This window comes from Hoplias malabaricus, chromosome 6, assembly GCF_029633855.1.
Source record: "Hoplias malabaricus isolate fHopMal1 chromosome 6, fHopMal1.hap1, whole genome shotgun sequence".
Taxonomy (NCBI): Eukaryota; Metazoa; Chordata; class Actinopteri; order Characiformes; family Erythrinidae; genus Hoplias; species Hoplias malabaricus.
This window is the reverse complement of record NC_089805.1, coordinates 30,748,644-30,767,143: the sequence shown is the minus strand read 5'-3', so window position 1 is coordinate 30,767,143 and position 18,500 is coordinate 30,748,644. Positions and strand designations below refer to the sequence as shown.

Genomic DNA, 18,500 nt, shown 5'->3' with positions numbered 1-18,500 from the left:
CTGTAATGTAGAAGAACGTTAATTTTATATCTTAAATCCCTCCCGTTGTTAGGGTTTTCAGAACGACAAAGTGCAATTGTGTGATGTCCAAAAACTAATAGTGTCCTAAAAATTGCTCAAAAAAAAGCTGGCAGTGAAAACAGCTAGTTTAAGGATGAATAGACTGAAAATTACACATTTGTCTCAATTTTTCAGCTCTCTGGAACCCAAACTGTGGAAATTTTGTTAATGGACATTTAAAATTTGTATGTGAGTGCACCTGGTATCAGCATTCTTACACTATGGTTAGTGCTTGATTTTTTTGTTTCTTCAGTTTAAATATAGCAACACCTAAAGATGGACCAATAGCGTATTGGTAAATCATGTTATTTGGTATATAAATGGTATGCATTTCATATATTCATTTAATAAATAATAATATATAATTTTATATATTTTTTTTCATATAAATTTCATATATAGACTATATGATACCTTACAGGTATATACATTCTACCATTTGGTGATACGATGTAACACTGCGGCCTAGAAGCACAAGGTACTGTATGCCACTGGTCAAAACACACACAGTATACTACATTACACATACACACACATACACACACAAAATGCACTGTAAACATCTCATCATGCATCATAAAGAGCTGACAATCTTGGTGCTTACCTCTACAGATGGGGACAGGGAAGTCCCACACTGCTGCATTGCCTGCGTTGGTCACACAGGTCAGCTGAGGATGACCATCCAGAACATAGCCCGTTACACAGCTGTAACGGATCTTGTCCCCTACGTTGAAGCGTGTCCCATACAAGATGCCCTTGGGTGGAACACCTGGATTCCCACAGGAACTGCTCTGCAATTCTAGGAAAGGAAAGAGGAGATGGTAATATAACAAAATTCTAATCCAGTGTCAAAGCATTTTATTTTTTTTTTACCAGTCCCCTAGATGTTTGTCACCTGGGTGAAATTTAAAACTATTTATTAAAACAAAATAATCCCCAAAATCTTTAATAAAAAAGCCTTTATTTAAATTTCTTGAAAACTGTTTTACCTCATTTTGAAAGTTGCTACTGTAAACACATCCATTCATGTGGTTCTGAAGGTATGAGTCACCAAAAAATAACAGCTTCCCATTGTGGAGACACTTCAGACTGATAAACATGATTAAATGTGTGAGTTCTAAATCTCCACCCATGTGTTTTACACCCTTGTAAAGAATGACCCAACACATTGCTCAGGTCATCGGCTATAACCGCCTGAGGCGCAGCCTTGGAGCTTTATGTTTTTTCGGTTTTACTACAGGAATTTACCTTTCATGATGACCTGTCGCAGTCAACAAAGTACTCCCACACATGAACAGACATGGAAAGCATCAAGGAGATTCTTTATGCATGCAATTCTATAACTCAAATTGAAAGTTTTGCTGCAGGTCATGTTTAGTGTTACAAAACACGATAACTTTTTAGGACCCCAATGAGATGGCTTCGAGTCTTATGGGTTTTTATTCATGAAGCAGAACAGAATACAACATTATCCATGTTGTTCCCTTCCTCCACCTTCAGTGCCAGGAGTCAATAAAATTCTCCTCTACATACCGTGAAATGCAAAAATGTACTTCTGCATGTACATTTCGTATTTCATAGCTGTAAGCCTCCTCACGACATAAAAGCCACCATAACAAACACTATTACAAATACTAAAACATGCAGAGCAGGAGGATTATTATTATAATCATGCACAAGATGAGATGTAAAATATCCTATGACAATCCATTAGAGTTTCACACAGGGCCGGCCACGCTCTCTTCCTAAAGTAGCCACAATTTTTATTGTTCCAATCCTACAGCTACACCCCTAGGGTTGCTGTGGCCGTTTATGATCCGATGAACAACCAGCTACCCTTAACATCTACGGTTACTCATTGAGCCCAGCCCATGAGTACCCAAACCACTCACTGCATCGCTAGCTCTTCACAAGGGTCATCAGGTAGGCATCTCCTCTTGTTGGTGTTTCACTGGATTAAGCCCATGACACCTCCAGAAGGCTCAACTGTGAAGTCTGGCGTCCCAGACCCACCCCCCTCCAAGCCAGGTTTACAGTGCTACCCCTTACCATCAACAACCGTAAATCCACCCTCACCTCCCTGGTGACTAAGGCTGTACCTAGCCCCACTGGCACCGTTAATGCATGGTCAGTGCCACCAGTTCCTTGTGAACTTTTTTGTGTACAGTCTCTGCCCATCACATATGCAAGCTTCTTGCAAACCCTTGAATGTAATAGATTTTTTAGGTAATAACTTGCACAATAAATAAATACATACACACACATCTTAAAATTACAACTGGAAAACAAGCCAACTTATACCATACATTTCTTGAGACTACCGGCTATTTATTTCTGTTTTCGAGAGAAAATAAAACAGAACAAGGGCTCAGTGTAACAAGCTGGTCAGATGGTAGCGCAAAAGGTCACAATCTTCCTCTGTGAAAATCCATGATCATTATGTTGGTTTTGAGAAAGTAAAAACAGAACAGCTTGCAAAAGAGGAAGATTTCATTTATTAAGCAAACATTGTTGGACCTTTATTCCAATTAGTTCTTCTTTTATTTATGCATATAAGTCTGTGAAATATATTAAAGGAAAATTTATGTTACGGTTGTAGATTTGTTGTTTCAGTCTTCAGTCATTTCAGTCCTACAAGATTTGGTCAGTATTATTCTACTCTATGGCTAGTTTAAACTAAATGCACTGTTACTGTGTAGCTCTTGAGTAACTTGCAGCACATAATGAAATAAAAGGAATAAAAGGGAATAAAAGAAGAAATAGAATAACAGCTAAAACACTGTGGTAAATACAATTAAAATGAGAACTTAATAAAAACAGACATGGTGGATTTAGCAATCCATAGTGACCTTATGACACTTAACACTATGAAGACAATCTGTCAGATAGTGTCAAAACATACAAGGCAGAGATTAGCATATCAAATCAGACATTTTAATTACATGTTGTAAAGTCTAAAGCCCTGCAATTTTTTATATACCATTTCCAATACTCATAATTAAGATGTGCAGCCAGACAATCACAGAAATGTTTTTACAGGCAAAACACTGAATCAGACTGGGCTTTAAATATTTGTTTTAATTCTGAAGAAACAAAGCAATGATTAGAGGACAGCTAAAATATACATAACTTTGTAAATGTAATGTAAAAAATCAATTTAGTCACATCATTTGCAGAAATTTTATATTATATTATATTATATATATAGGTGAAATCAGACAAAATTCTATTCACAAAGAACTGGATTAAAGCAATAAAGACCATAGAATAAAAGATTTAGCAGCCATTCAGGTAAAAACCATACTCAGCAACTGTGCTTGGGGAGCAGCTATCTTTCTTGAAGTAAAGAGTTAATACAGCAATGTCTTCAGTACACAGCGCCTTGTCCTGTCTAACTAAGGCTTCCTCAAATAGGCTCTTTTAACAAACGTAGCAATTGAAGCTTTTATGTCTGCATTTACGGGCCATAAACTATACTGCTTATCAAGTCTTTATGTCTAGTGAGCCAACCATCAACAGAAATAACAGTAATTAAGACACTGTCCCAGTCACAGCTGATGTAGGGTTTTCAGAACTGATTCAATACTGCCCTTCACAAGTGCAGAAAGTGTACTGATGAACTTCCTCACAGACCAACATGGCAACTTCACAGGCTCTTCGTGGTCACACATCTCTCTCACTTTTCCAATGTTATTAAAAACAAGATAAAGCTTTTCAAAATAGCTTTAGAAAAAACATTTTCACAAAATACATTCATTCCTATGAACTTCGACCAAAGTTCAGGGTTTTACAGTAGCATTGGAACCGGATTTTTTCACTACTATCTCCTAAACTATCCTGAATGTCCCTTTCACCCATTCGCCTCATGAGGTCAGGTGATTCCACTTATGATGCTCTAAACACAATGACAGCAAAAATCTGAATTGAATCCATTGCTCTCCCACATTTCCTAAATATTACTCATGGCTAATTCTCATCTCCCCCTACTTTATGTTATTCTTTAAAGACAGAGTGAACACATGCTTTTTCTAAAGCACGTTAAATGAACCTTAAAATCTTATCAAACTCGCACCCTCAGAACTGTCAGTGTACAACATGAGACACCCTTATTCCAAATATAAATCACAGGCCATTATTCTGGACAGGGATTTAGGCAAATTCAAGGCAATGCAGTATTCTGAATGGAGAGTCCTGTCTGAATCTACTGAATCTTCCTATGGTTTCCACATTTAGTGGTATCCAACAAAACACGATTTCTCAGTTTAACCTTATAACTTCAATCTAAATTTAAACCCAACTGACAAAGTGGATAATTCTGAACTTTGGACTCTCGTTACCCGGGTAACTGAGAAATTAATCTGTGAAAACAAGGGCAATTGTGCTTTTGTTGTTCTGTGAACAAGACTCTCCCCCTTCGGGTCTTGGACACTGCCCAATAGGATTTCTTTCATCATGAGATGCGGGTTCTAGTTTAAAACATCTCAACCATACCATTTCTGCACATGTTTACATTTTTAGAAGCCATCACATGGTTAGTTTTACTGCTGAACCTCATTATCCTTTATAGCCTAAATGTTTCCACAAGATGCTTACCCATCTCAGTGCCATTGGTCCATGACAAGAGACAGAATTGCATGGACCAAGGTGGCAACCAGTCATTAACATACAGAGTAAACCATCTACAATAAAACACACCACTTTCATACAATCACTCCAGCACATGCAGATTGCACTCTCTATATCCATAGACTCATGTATGTTGAAGATCGTTATTTTACATATTGCTGTAGAGTTGCATGTAATTATGTTAATGAGCTGTCACTGTCCAACTGGAAAACTTGGAAAAAGCAATGCAGGGTTATTATACTCATACTTTGTATAAGTAATTTTGGTCTATTCCTATAAGACCATTTAGCTAGCTATTTAAAAGTTACAAGGTTGAAAAATGGTGATGCGTCTGATTGGTCTCAAGACTTGACCAACTAAGACAGCCTATCACTCATTTAAAAAATATTAAAATCCACTCTTAGGGACTCTTAGGCCCTGTCCACACGGATACATTTATTTTTTAAAACAGAGGTTGTTGTCTGCCTTTTGGCATCCCTTCTATAAGAAGCACATAGATTTTTTAAACACCATTGATGCTGTGCTCGTGTGGACGAAAGAAACAGAAATTTTCATTAACGCCTTTGTCACACAGTGCCTCTGTCTTTGTCTGAAATGCAAATACCTCTTTACTCCCGATATAGTGAGGTACATAGGTCATTAAACAACAATGAACATGCAGTTAGCACTAGATTTCAGATTCCCACATATGAATAAATATAAGTCATGCTGTATGAAGTGATTTGGAATTAACCCCTCTGTGTTCCTCTCATATGCCGTGGTTTTTTGGTACTATGGGCCCCCTACTGCACGGGCATGATAATGCAGCCGTGTATTCGTCTGGATGAGCTATTTTCAAAAACGGAGATAGGAAAATCCCAGCTTTGAAAAGAAATAATGGATCTGTGCAGATGGAGCCTTAAATACTAAGGTTCAATATGCTGTCTCACATTCCAGAATTTACATTTTACCAAATAATTAATACATTCACTAAACGTGGGAATGTGGGAAATGAATATAAGATTAATTTTTGCCTTTTATTTTGATTCCATTTCCTATTTGTCTTTTTCTTGCATTTTGTCCAATTAAAAATGTCCGCTTCAATATTTTTCCTCTGTCAATCCATTTAGTTCCCCAGGGTGGATATGAGGAGGACAGTTGTGTTCATGAATGAAAATTGTGTGTTCTAAATTAATTATTTCAAGGTTTCATTAAAATGGAATAAAATGGCATATGGGCTTCCAAGAAACTAACTACTATGTGGTTATTATAAAATGTAGACTGTATTAGCTTGTACACACTTCAAGTATAGTATATAATATATGTTTACACAAAGAAACTTTATAAATACAAGCAAAAGCATTGTGTGACATCATAATCAGAATTTATTAAATCAAATAAAGTAATTTTCCAAATTCTTTACAATTCTCTATTTATTAATAAAAATACATTGGTAGATGGACTTAGATGTTACATAGTTTCCAACTGATGCTACGCTAAAGAAATAGAGGTTTTTTCTACTGGACTTGCACAGTGCCCTGCAAAGTGGAGTAGTAGATCCCTGCAATTGTTCTGTTCTGTTCTCTTCTACTAAGAAAAGCCTGGCATTAATGCCTTCATTCAGGTACAGAGCATGCTCCCCTCCTGTTAAGATAGGCAGACAATGTCAGAGTTGGGATTGAATACTAAAGAATGTGCTTGTAAAGGATAAAAGCTAATGTAACTTGAAACACCTTATTGCTTATTCTTATCTTGATCAGAAATCGTGCACTTAATGTTGGGCATAAAGTCACAGATAAAAGCTCTTAGGAAGCAACATCCAAATTGTCTGCAATGTAGTGGATATGAAAAACAGTCACATCAGAATGATTAAATAAAATGGATGAATGTGATAATCCTGTGTCAGCAGAACACGCGTTTGAAGCCCTTGAGGCCTGTCAATTTTGCCATTTAGAGCCGTGATGAATAGCGCACATTATCATTGAGGCTGACGGGAATGCCAATGAAATAAAAAAGATCCTACACTCACGAAAAGGACCAAGAAAATCCAGACAGTGTTTAGGCAATATCTAAAGTGTTAATCCAAACGCACATCAAAGAGGATCAGATCAAATGTGACTAAAACAGTTTGCACAAACTTAACCTGATGAAACTGAAACTCCAATCACTGATGAATTCAGAAATCTCTCCATTAGGGAGGTGATACACCCGCATAGTAAATGATGTGGAGCCTGTGTGGTACTGGGCTTTCTTTTATGATTTAAATAAGCCCAGTGCTGGTGTACTGTTAGATACATAAATCAGAGAGGAAATCTAGAGCTTATGATTGACCTATTTCATCACAGTAAACATAAAAGGCAGCTGAAGCTTGATGTATACTGCTACTGATGTTTGATTTTCCTGTCCATAACAAAATAAAAATGTACATTTATGGCTATGCTAAATCATGAATTTTACTACAACATAACCACAGAGAAATTACACTAAACAGAAAAGAGAATTTAAAAAACAGAAACTGACATCTTAACAACCTTGTGAGGTCTGTGATTAATTAAGCCGTTTCCTTCCTTTACCATGTAAAATATGTATCCTGCATTTCATATCATCTTCAATCAATTGCATGCTATAGCAACATGTTCATTTATTTTTGATAAAAGCTTCACCTGTGTCAAGTCAGCAGTGAAACTGTTTAGTACCTGCATAAGCTTTTACTGATGCTGACTATGATTAATGTTGTAAAACTGTTGAGTAATCTTCCTTGATAAATAGCAGTGACACTGTGCCATGCTTCAGGGACAGTTGGGCCTTCTCAGATGATCCTACATCTCCACACAGGAAGAATGGAAGCTCTAGAATGACAGCGGGATAACAACTAAGCTTGCTAATGCCCTTTACTAGCCCATCACAATCCCCTCAATGCCCCTAAAGAGAGTCTCCATGAAGAATCACTGCTGCTCCACACAGCTTCTGGACAAAGTGTCAGAATCAATTAGAAGATTTTGAAACCAGACGAATCCCTGCAAGCACAATATTTCTTAGTGCTTAAGGTTTGTATGTGATTTAAATGTTAAATTTGAGGATAAAATGTGAAAAAAGGTGCAATAATATATACATTCATTCATTATCTGTAAGCGCTTATCTAGTTTAGGGTCGCGGTGGGTCCAGAGCCTACCTGGAATCATTGGGCGCAAGGCGGGAACACACCCTGGAGGGGGCGCCAGTCCTTCACAGGGCAACACACACATTCACTCACACCTACGGACACTTTTGAGTCGCCAATCCACCTACCAACGTGTGTTTTTGGACTGTGGGAGGAAACCCATGCGGACACCGGGAGAATACACCAACTCCTCACAGACAGTCACCCGGAACGGGGATCGAACCACAACCTCCAGGCCCCTGGAGCTGTGTGACTGCGACACTACCTGCTGTGCCACCGTGCCACCCCATATCTAACTGACATATTTAGAAGATGAATTAAGATGCCTATAAAAGCAATGGGTGTGATGTGTGTAGGATTCTTAGCTAAAGCTACTTGTGAATATTGTCAAAACGCATCAAAATATTACAGTTCAATTATATTCAAATGGTAATCTTAAAATAATAGTGAAACAATGGGGAAATAATCAAATTGCTTTAAAATAACTTTATTTACAACTAATTGAATCCCAATCAAATTGTAGTGGTTTATAAGAAACTAAAAATATTAATATGAGGAACAAAATTTAAACTGCAAGATTAATATCACAGACCGACACCTTCTGTAGAATTACAGAAAAACTCCAGATGAATATGCTAACCTAGCTATGAGAGCAAAAAAAATGGCCATTTAGTTGTTTCAATACTACAAGAGATGGGTTTAATAAAGAGATCAAGGTCACAGCGTCAGAAAATCGACATGAACATATTTTTCAACTCTCCAAGCTGGCAAATGTAAAATTAAACAGGACACATCCATTCAGAAAGAATAGCCCAAGGCAGACAGTGAGGGAGGTGTTATATGTCAGGTGGCTCTGTGATATTCACGTGGAAAAGTCTTTTAGCTCCTCCAGTACTTAAATTTGATTGAGAATCTGACATTCAGAATCCTACAGAGGAACTGAACTACAGCACGGCAACCCTTGTGGATTGTTAATATGTTTATTATGAGACAATAAATGACTTCACGCTGTGAATGTGTCATGGTTCCCCTGGCCAGGTTCTGCCTCGGTTCCTCTTTGCCCTGGTGTCATCTTCAATGTTTAACCCTAGCTCTGACGCCTTATGCCCAACTCATTTGTAGTTTGTGACCAGTCCTTGTTATCATTTCCCCCAGCTGTGATTCACCAGTGCACCATGTTTATAAAATCATTAGGGGTTGCACAGTGATACTGTTTGCTTAGCCTTTGCCCCAAGTCGTTGGGTTGCCATGTTGTTGCTCTTGCGTAAACAATTCTCGGTTATGTGTTTATAACCCTGCTGTTGCTTGTTTGTTATTCCATGGACACCTACGTGCTTGTTGGTTCCCACTACTGTTCTGGAAAATGTCAGTTCTCAACACCAGAGAAACATTTTGGCATGGCCTCTTTACACTTGTCAGTCTCAGTAAGCGAAAGAAAACCTGTATTAGAGAAAAGCTAAATATCCTTTAAGGTGAAGAACTTTAAGAAATGTCTATCACAGTTCACACACTGCCTCCTGTATCTGTGATCACTGCAGTCGTCCTTGGGTCTGACTGGGCTTGGAATGGGAAACGGCCTCTTAGCTTTGGAGCTAGCCCTACTCTCACACACTTCACACTTTCCCTTTCTCTCCCCTGCTCTTATCTGCAGGGCCCTGTTTGGGCCAGCCATCCATCTCTGTCTGCTGCGACGTGTGCAGCGATATGCTGGACCTTCGCAGGACTCTTCTTTGGTGACAGGGCATTTTCCCCTCAATGTTCCATTCCCTGTGTTTGCTATGGAGTTCATCGATTACATTTTTCAACCTCAGAGTACCTTGGCCCATTCTGTAAATGGCAGAACCTTGTTCCAGCCGATCAGGGCAGCAGGAATCTTCCTGCGCTATAACACTCCTGGACATCAGGGGAATCCAAGATGTATGAGCCGATTTCACTGGGATTTCGCTGCAGAAACAAAAACCAGTGTAGCATGTGGGACTTATGATGATTTTAATGAAGGCTCCTGATTGGTTGCATGGAAATAGGGATTAAAAAATGTTTGCACCCTTGCACATCTCAATAACAATTGTTCTTCAATCATTAATTACTTAGTGAAGTCTAAATGTTTAATTACTTGCCTTTTTCCAAGTAATTAAACAATTCCAAGTTAATTTTGGAAAAATGTTAGGATTTGAGGACCTTCTCTCTATGGTACACCAACAGACCATTTCATGTGTCCTTTAAGTGTGCACTATCCTAAGAAACTAAAAGCTGTTTTATAACTTAAGGCACTTTGACTCAACACAGCACCATTATGAGCACGTATACTTCTGCATCAGAGAGTCTGCCTCGCTCTGCAATTACATCACTAACTAAAACTCTATGACTGAATAACAGATATCATTCTCAACCCCATGGAGTACAAATGTAGTGGTGTAACAGTGTTAAGATTTATAATCTGTGAAGTGCACTAGGTAGGACTAAGGCTCTGTTCGGAACAGAGTGTAGCGTACAAGAGGTGCCAAGAAAACAAACACCAGCACTTTTCCCCACCTGGGTCCCTGCTCCTTGTACCAAGGTTTTTAATTTATTATTTATTTATTTTTGAAGCATGTGTTTTTCCCTGTTGTTCCACCTATTATTCATTCTCTCTCTCCATGCCTTTGCTGCTGTCTGCAGATCTGTAGTTTGGAGAAGAAGAGTTAGTGTTTCTAGACTTGATCCATGTTTGTCCAACTGAGGACCAATCACAGTCACTGTGGTCTGTCTCAATTGACTTATAGCATAGGCTTAACACAGCAGCATAAATACGCCTCATAAAGGGAAGACGCTTTTTTTTTTCTTACATGACCATCTCCAGGCGGCACGGTGGCGCAGCAGGTAGTGTCGCAGTCACACAGCTCCAGGGACCTGGAGGTTGTGGGTTTGATTCCCGCTCTGGGTGACTGTCTGTGAGGAGTGTGGTGTGTTCTCCCTGTGTCCGCGTGGGTTTCCTCCGGGTGCTCCGGTTTCCTCCCACAGTCCAAAAATACACGTTGGTAGGTGGATTGGCGACTCAAAAGTGTCCGTAGGTGTGAGTGTGTTGCTCTGTGAATGACTGGCGCCCCCTCCAGGGTGTGTCCCTGCCTTGTGCCCAATGATTCCAGGTAGGCTCTGGACGCACCGTGACCCTGAACTAGATAAGCGCTTACAGATAATGAATGAATGATCATCTCCACAAAGGCTCAGTGTGGCTGAAGGTTTCATCCCAAACAAGCAGAAGCACACCCACTTGTTTTACTGCATCCACACTGTTAGAGGAGACTGGACAGTTCAGTACTGTAACGTCTCAGCAGTTCCCCTTGTTTACTCCATGCACAACATACTTGCACAAGTGCAAACAAAACCAATGAAAATAACTTGCATAACAGCTCACTGTAACATAAATGTAGTCGCCTTGAATATTGTATAAGAGAATGAAAACAGCATTAAATAAACACACACAAAAAACAAAAACCTAACATTGATTCTTTAAATAATTACTCAAGTGTCCTCCCCAGCAATCGCCCACACACTGCAAGGCAACAGCGGCATTTTCTTGAACAGCTGTCTCTTCCCATCATGGCAGCACATGGAAGTTCAGTAGAGAGCTTGACGCTGTGCCCCTGGCTTTTTCTGCTACACTGTCCAAGAGGGCTCAACTAGAGCTCTGCCACAGCAAGAGAAAAACAAACAGCTAGTCCCCCCAGGACACAGAAGCAAAGGAATGGTCAGCGAACTGCACTAGTCAACAGCAGAGGTGGACCAGCAGGTTTTCTGGGCCTTGCGACGGTACAAGGCTCTGCTGAGACACAAAACATTAGTATTCAAATTCAGCTTTAATAAATCTAGGAGTCTAGCACTGTTCATTGTCTGTGCAAGAACAACGCTCCTATTTGGGAAGAGAGAAGAAAATACCAGCACAATTTCTTGAATCGGCCCTTAGCTGCAGATTCTCTTGCCCTCCCTCTCTCCACGCAGCTTGAGGCAAACTTTGGATCATGTCTTTTGGTGATATGTATCAGTTTTTTCTTCTCTTCTTATTATTATCGCTAGGTAAGCAATTATAAGTACAAGCCCTGTCTGGACAGGTATGGGCAGAGTAAAAATAGAAATTAAGAAGCAGGAATGTGGAAAAAGAGGCCTTCCAGGCACACTTTCAGTCATACTTTATTGTTGAGACAGATGACGCTGCAAACCAGGAGATTGGAAAAAAAATTAAAAAGGTATTTGGACTAAGGGCCTCTGTAGTGAAATTGGTATTTTGAAGATGAGAACCAAAAAAGGATTTATATTATTAGCTCTAGCTAATGCCATGGAGAGGAAAAAGGCCAATTCACACTAAGCTCCTGAACTCTGGTTGACAAGTGATCATCTTCGACCAACCTTTGGCTTTGTAATGTTCGTAATGACTCTCGAAATTTAGAGAAAATGTACCTCTGCTGCATTTTGTTGCTTCACATGAATGTTTTGCTGATCGCAGACACAAGAGACAATGGCACATGTCAAAGGTCATCTTAGGGAACAGATAAAAAGAGATCTGACAGCCTTACACAGTCGTGTGGGCTGCTTATGTGCGCGCTGTAATAGACACACATGGATTATTGAGTACACGGCCGGCATGACACTCCCCTCGTCTATTCTTATCCATCATGGCTAAAACCAAAGCTTTACACTCTTTGATCATCCGCCTGCTGAGATCACAGGGACCAAGGAAAGATTGCTTTTGTAAACTAACCTGAACAAAAGATTAAAGAATGTGGTGGGTGAGGGATAAATAAACAAACAATATGATTATGTTCTCTGCCCTGTCCACCCATCCCCCATGCAGCTATAGGACTGGGAGACTGCTTTCATAAACTTTGATGAAATTCTGACCCCACCGCTTTAATGTCATCAGCGGAACCTAAAGATCAGCCTGCAGCTCAATTGTGTATTGATCGCAGGCCTAATCTGGTATGGATGGGCTGTGCTGGCGGGTTCGGACTAAGAGCGACAGACTGCACACTAATGGGCCCCACCACCGGCTGCCCACCTCCACTGCAACGCCACTTCCTTTGATTCTCATCAAAAGAGAACCTGCCTGCCTTTCTTTTAAGCCCTGGCAAAAATAAATAAATAAATAAATAAAAATGCCAGTGCTCTATCCTTTGACTGCTGGAGGATTTTTTGCACTCTGCGTAGGTGTAATTAATCAACTCCAGTGATGAATTATCAAGAGCCCCAAACAGCTAAATATTTCCTGATTAAAAGCATGGAGAACAGTTCTGACAAAATTAAATTACGCAGTGTATATATCCAGACGCTTCTCTGTTTAAAGTTATCTGAATGAGTGTACAAAGCATTTCAAGATCGCTGTTTACTCACTGATGTAGCGTTCCATAAAATATTTAGGCTAAATTTGTTCTTAATTATTTGCTGATTTCAGCAGTCTGCAGAACTGCAACTAATCAATCAAGAGCCCAGAGCAACAAGATGATTACTATAAAATAAATAAATACATTAAAAAAGTACATTTTCAGAACGTTCTGGTCCCCAACACCATTCGCCATGCTGCCACACAATTCAAATGTGGGTTTATTTCAACAAAACAACCCATAAACTGTATTACAACTATGAACCTGCACATAAACTTTTTTAGTGTCACTACCACACTTCAGTCAACTAACTACAGTTTACCAAGCACCCTGCTAGTTGTTCACTATAACTTCCACATCAAGTGGAGTCTTTACCACTGCACATTTGTTCCCAAATAATCTCTCGAGAGATTTTATCACCAGACATCCTGTTTTTTCTTGTAAATCACAGACCTAACACAATACTCCAATATACTCCAATAAAAAACGCAGAGTACCAGCTGATACAGAGATCTGTGGAATATGTCATATGTCTTCTTTAAGAACAACTAAGCTTTAAATGAGCAATCTTAATGCATGTAAGCATATAAAAGTAGGCTATCATGCTTAACTACCCGAAAACACTATTGCCCCATAAGATAAATATACAGCTAAAGACAACACAATGTGTGCAAGTTTAAAATGAGCAAAATGGCCAAATTGTTGTTATTTTTTAAAGGTATGTAAGGCCAGTGTTGACATTTCTACGCGGGAACTTAAATGAACACATATTTTTACCTTAAAACTACAGTTTCAAAGTCATTGTGACGATTCACAGACCTGTAAACAGGGCGAACAGAGCCTCTGTCTTTGATTCTCTGTGCTCAGCACTTGCAGAAACTGCACTCTAACTTTTGGAAAAGGGTGGGAAACTACTGTCCCACTGAAGGAAATCAAGATTAATAAAATATCCCCACACTTGAGATCTACTGACCCTGTCTGCTCCTGTCAGCCACTGCTGAGCTTCTTAAGTTCAACTCCTATTTTCCTCCCAGTGGCTGCAGACACCATTTGTTTACAACAAACAAACAAACAAACAAACAACAAACACTCCAACTTAGTCATGCTGCATTAAAAGTAACTGATTTAAACAAGATAATACAAATTGTGTTTATCATGGCAGAAGAAGGGCTTGGTATGCATTAAGGCACATCAGAGGTGCAGTAAGAAGTGTGAAGAGAATCCTGTGCACTTGGAGATGACGTCTCCACAGGCGAGGAGTAAAGCAGGAAGTAGGGAGCTGGTGGAAATGGTGCAACCTGTTTATTCTGATGTCATTTTTAATGAGTCCTCTGCTTTTGAGAGGAGATGGAAGGCTGTCAGAGACAACAATGGTGAAGAGTGCTTTACCCAGGCCAATCCGTCCAACTGTCTGCTTTTTTTGTGCTTGTCACTCCATCTTCAGCAAATTGAATTTCAACTTATACATTAAGTAAACTAAGAGATGGAAGACAAAATGTCTATAGTGGTAAATTAGCGTTGGTGTCAGAAAGTTGATTCAACTTTCACTGGTACTGATGTGTAACACAAGTACATTTAAGTCATTACAACTGCAGTTAAGTTAGGTCATCTACTTGGAGTTAGTGTTCTGGGCAGGGTTATACTTGTTAGAGTGTGAGACAATACACAGCAACCAAATTTAAATGAAAACACAGGCTTATGTTATTTCATTCAAAGTGCATGGTTTAGAGTCTTGAGAAAAGTGGGATTGTACTATTACGCTACATAAATGTGAAAGAAAATAGTGTTTAATAAACTGTTATACAGACAAAATAGCAGAAACCTTTGTATAATGCAGCACTAGATTTTGTAATCTCTATATAAAGCACTGAAATTTCACCCTCTGGTCACAACCAACAGAAAATCACAGGGCCAAATAAGTGTAAGTAATGGATCATTCAGTGTCAGCCAGGAGAAAATGACTGAAACTGAGGTTGCTGTCTTTTGAGAAGAACCATTGAGAGGCAGAAAGGCAATCAGGACCACGGACAGCACCCAGGGCCTTTACGATGGAGGCCGGCACTGATATTGCAGCTTAGAATCAGGACCTCTTGCTTTCGAGCATGGCACATAAACTGATTCCTATTCCCCACAGAGGTTACAGGCAACCGGCTCCAAAGATTAATGGCAGTGTCTACACTGGGATAAAATGAGAGTTGGCCAAAAATATATACGTTTAAAAAGCAAAAGGAAAGGAAAGGGAGAAATGGCACTTCATCTTCACTTAGTGGTTGTAAGTGCTCTTACTGAGGGCCCCTGGCAAGTCTGATAGCAACCAAAAAATCTGAGCACAGAGACCCCACAAGAAGTTTCAAACAGACTTTTTTTTTTTAATTTATTGGCCAAATGGGCAGCGCATCTAAACATATTTACTTCACTGTTTATTGGCAGTGGATCTTCCCTTTATAGATACTGGCAAACACTAGGATTCTGATTCTGATTAAAGCTAATTGTGAGTCCATCATTGTCATTTGTAACTCCCATCTCTGAAATTTTTATTATCTCTTAAAATGGCAGTCAAGCTGGTGATCATGACACTAAAGATAGCAAGGACACAAGAGGCAGGGTGGGGAACTAATCACTGGGGGATTATCATTTATATATGTTATAATATATGTTGTAACAGATATGACACAAAACATATTCGTTACTCATGTGCCAGGTCATCTGGAGAAGATTGTAGACCAAGAGACCCACAATCATCAAAACACCAATGGATTATTTATTTATTTATTTATTTATTTATACAGTATTCCATGCCTTAGGTAAAGTTCCAAAGAGCTGCAAAATTAAATGTTGAAGTTCCGATGCCTCATGGTCACTGAGTTTTATTGCAAAATCAGAAAAGAAATGCTACTTTGATACAGAGTTATCAGAGTTATTCGCCTTAAAGTTAAAATGAAGAATTCACAGATGTTTGCTGTGGGCAGGGCGACCTTTCACAAAGCTCACAAAATAAATAGCGTTTGAAAAGATTAAGGTGTTCTAAATTTATCTTTGTTGACTTTGGTACTTTAGTTTCTCATTAAGATGAAGAAGAGCTTGGCCAATGTTCTGTAAAGACTTATCAACTTAGCAACTGTTGCTATGGAAGAATGCATTTGTGGGAGGACCATGAATAAGTCAAATGAGTGGTATTAAAAGGGATTTATTTATTTATTTTAAGGAAGCAAAACTCTAAGGATTTCTTGTCGGTGGCTCTATTTTTAAGAGAGCAGGCGCAGTCATAAACCTAGAGAGAGCCAGAGCCCTGTTAGAGACATAGATGCAGCTGATCCCCTCATTGTTTTCCATGCATAATACAGCTTCCATGTAATACACCCAGCAGATATATGAAGGCAGAACAGTCATAAATAAAGTTTATGAAGTGTGGGATGGTGTCAGTGCTCCAGGCTGAAAGTGTAACTCCAAGACAATGAATCATAATTTGGCTTTCAAATCTAACACACAGACAAGAACAGGAGTACACACTCATTTTAAGAGGGTTTAAAAGGGTCACAGCAGCACGGCATGTAAAATGCTGTATTATTATTATTAGAGTAGGGCTGCTCCTGATACCCCAGAGATGAATCAATAACAGCTGCATGTTCCACGTGCTTTCTTTCTCAAACGGAATGAAATATCTGATAAAGTATTTGTAAAACATCGTATGAGGATTATCAGTTCTCTGGCAGAAATGGGACGATGTATGTATTCATGTATGTATGTCACTTGTTGGAATGAATGATAATTACTACCGTGTCCGTCATCTTCCCTGTTATCATGCAGTGAGGCAGTGTAGAAGGTTCATGCCAGAGGACATATGAAGGAACAGATGAATATTTGCAGTTCTGCCTTTCTTTGATACGGTTCCTCTGCCCCTCCAAGAATTGGTGGAGCTGCATATTAAATGCGATGGGGGAGCAAGCAGCGTCAGTCGGCAGCCAGTCATCCGGAACTGCAGAAGACGGGCATCAGCTGTCCCATGAGATAGTGCACCCAGGCTTTGATAACCCTGCAGAGGCAGGAGTGTGTGAGTGTGTGTGTGTGTGTGTGTGTGCTCGCGAGTGTGAGTGAGAGAGACAGAGAGAGAAAGACATGGATGACCATGGATAACATGCAGAAATACACAGGAGTGTGTGGCAATAAAACAGTCATCATGACAACAGAGGTGTATATATATTTATATATATACACACACACACTACAGATGCATGGATACCGATACTGGTATTGGGCATTTGCCCGATACCATGTTCTTCTACTCATAATCTCAAACGTAGCTCCAATACCAACATCCGATACCTTGTCAAAATAACGGCGATCTGACATTATTTCACAATCAATGAAGGCAAGCCAAGCTAAGTGGACTGTAGGGAGAGCCCGAGAGCAGTGAGTATGCCACACTGTTTTGACTGTCCTCCAACAGGGATTTTCTTTACTCAAAGTGTATTTTCCTCCTGGGAAATGTTTTCCTATTTGCGAGAGCACTGTTCATTGCCTGACGTGTTTTTTCCTCAAACATAATTTTCTGCGCTCACGAATTTTGAATTGGATCCGACACCAGGCTGCTGCTCTTAAATAAATAGGTAAACACGCCCAAGTGCAGAACTTCCCAGCCAAAGAAGCACGACACTGTGCAAATGCATATTAACATGCAACACACACACACACACACACACACACACACACACACACACACACACACACACACACACATACATACATACATACAGTGGAACCTCTACTAACTACAAACTTTCCAAGATATGAACCGGGCATCTGAATATTTTTTGTCTCCACCAACGAACCATGACTTGAGCCGGCGGCTGCAAATGGCCACTGACCCCAGTAGGCGAGTCTTCCAGCGCGCCCAGACTTGAGTGAGCTTTTAAGATTAGCAAATTACGCATTAATTGGTTTTCCATTATTTTAAATGGGGAAAATTGACTTGAGAAACTAACCTTTCCACTTACGAACCGGGTCACAGAACGGATCAAGTTCGTAAGTAGAAGTTCCACTGTATATATATATATATATATATATGCCCCCTCTGGGGTGTGTTCTCGATGGGCGCCAAACCCACCGCTACCCTGAATTGGATAGGTGGTTTCAGACAATGAATGAATAATGAATGAATATATATAAGAAAGAAAAGAAGCTAAAAGGAGAGACACATGGACAAAATCTGAGAGAAAAAGTGAGTAAAAATATGAAAAAAAATAATCGAAGAAAGGCAAAATTGATTGATCCATTACATGCAGTATTTTTCTAAATATCCAAAGGGTGAGAGAAAACAGATG

General features: G+C 39.5%; 1 protein-coding gene across 3 annotated transcripts in view; it reads right to left on the bottom strand.

The window, feature by feature from the left end:
* Window positions 1-18,500, bottom strand: part of csmd3b (CUB and Sushi multiple domains 3b) — a 484,418-nt gene that overhangs the window by 308,565 nt on the left and 157,353 nt on the right. For all 3 annotated transcript variants that reach the window (XM_066675840.1, XM_066675838.1, XM_066675839.1), the window contains exon 4: window positions 665-859. In XM_066675840.1, the coding sequence (XP_066531937.1) occupies window positions 665-859 (195 nt within the window). The remainder of the gene's footprint in view (window positions 1-664; window positions 860-18,500) is intronic.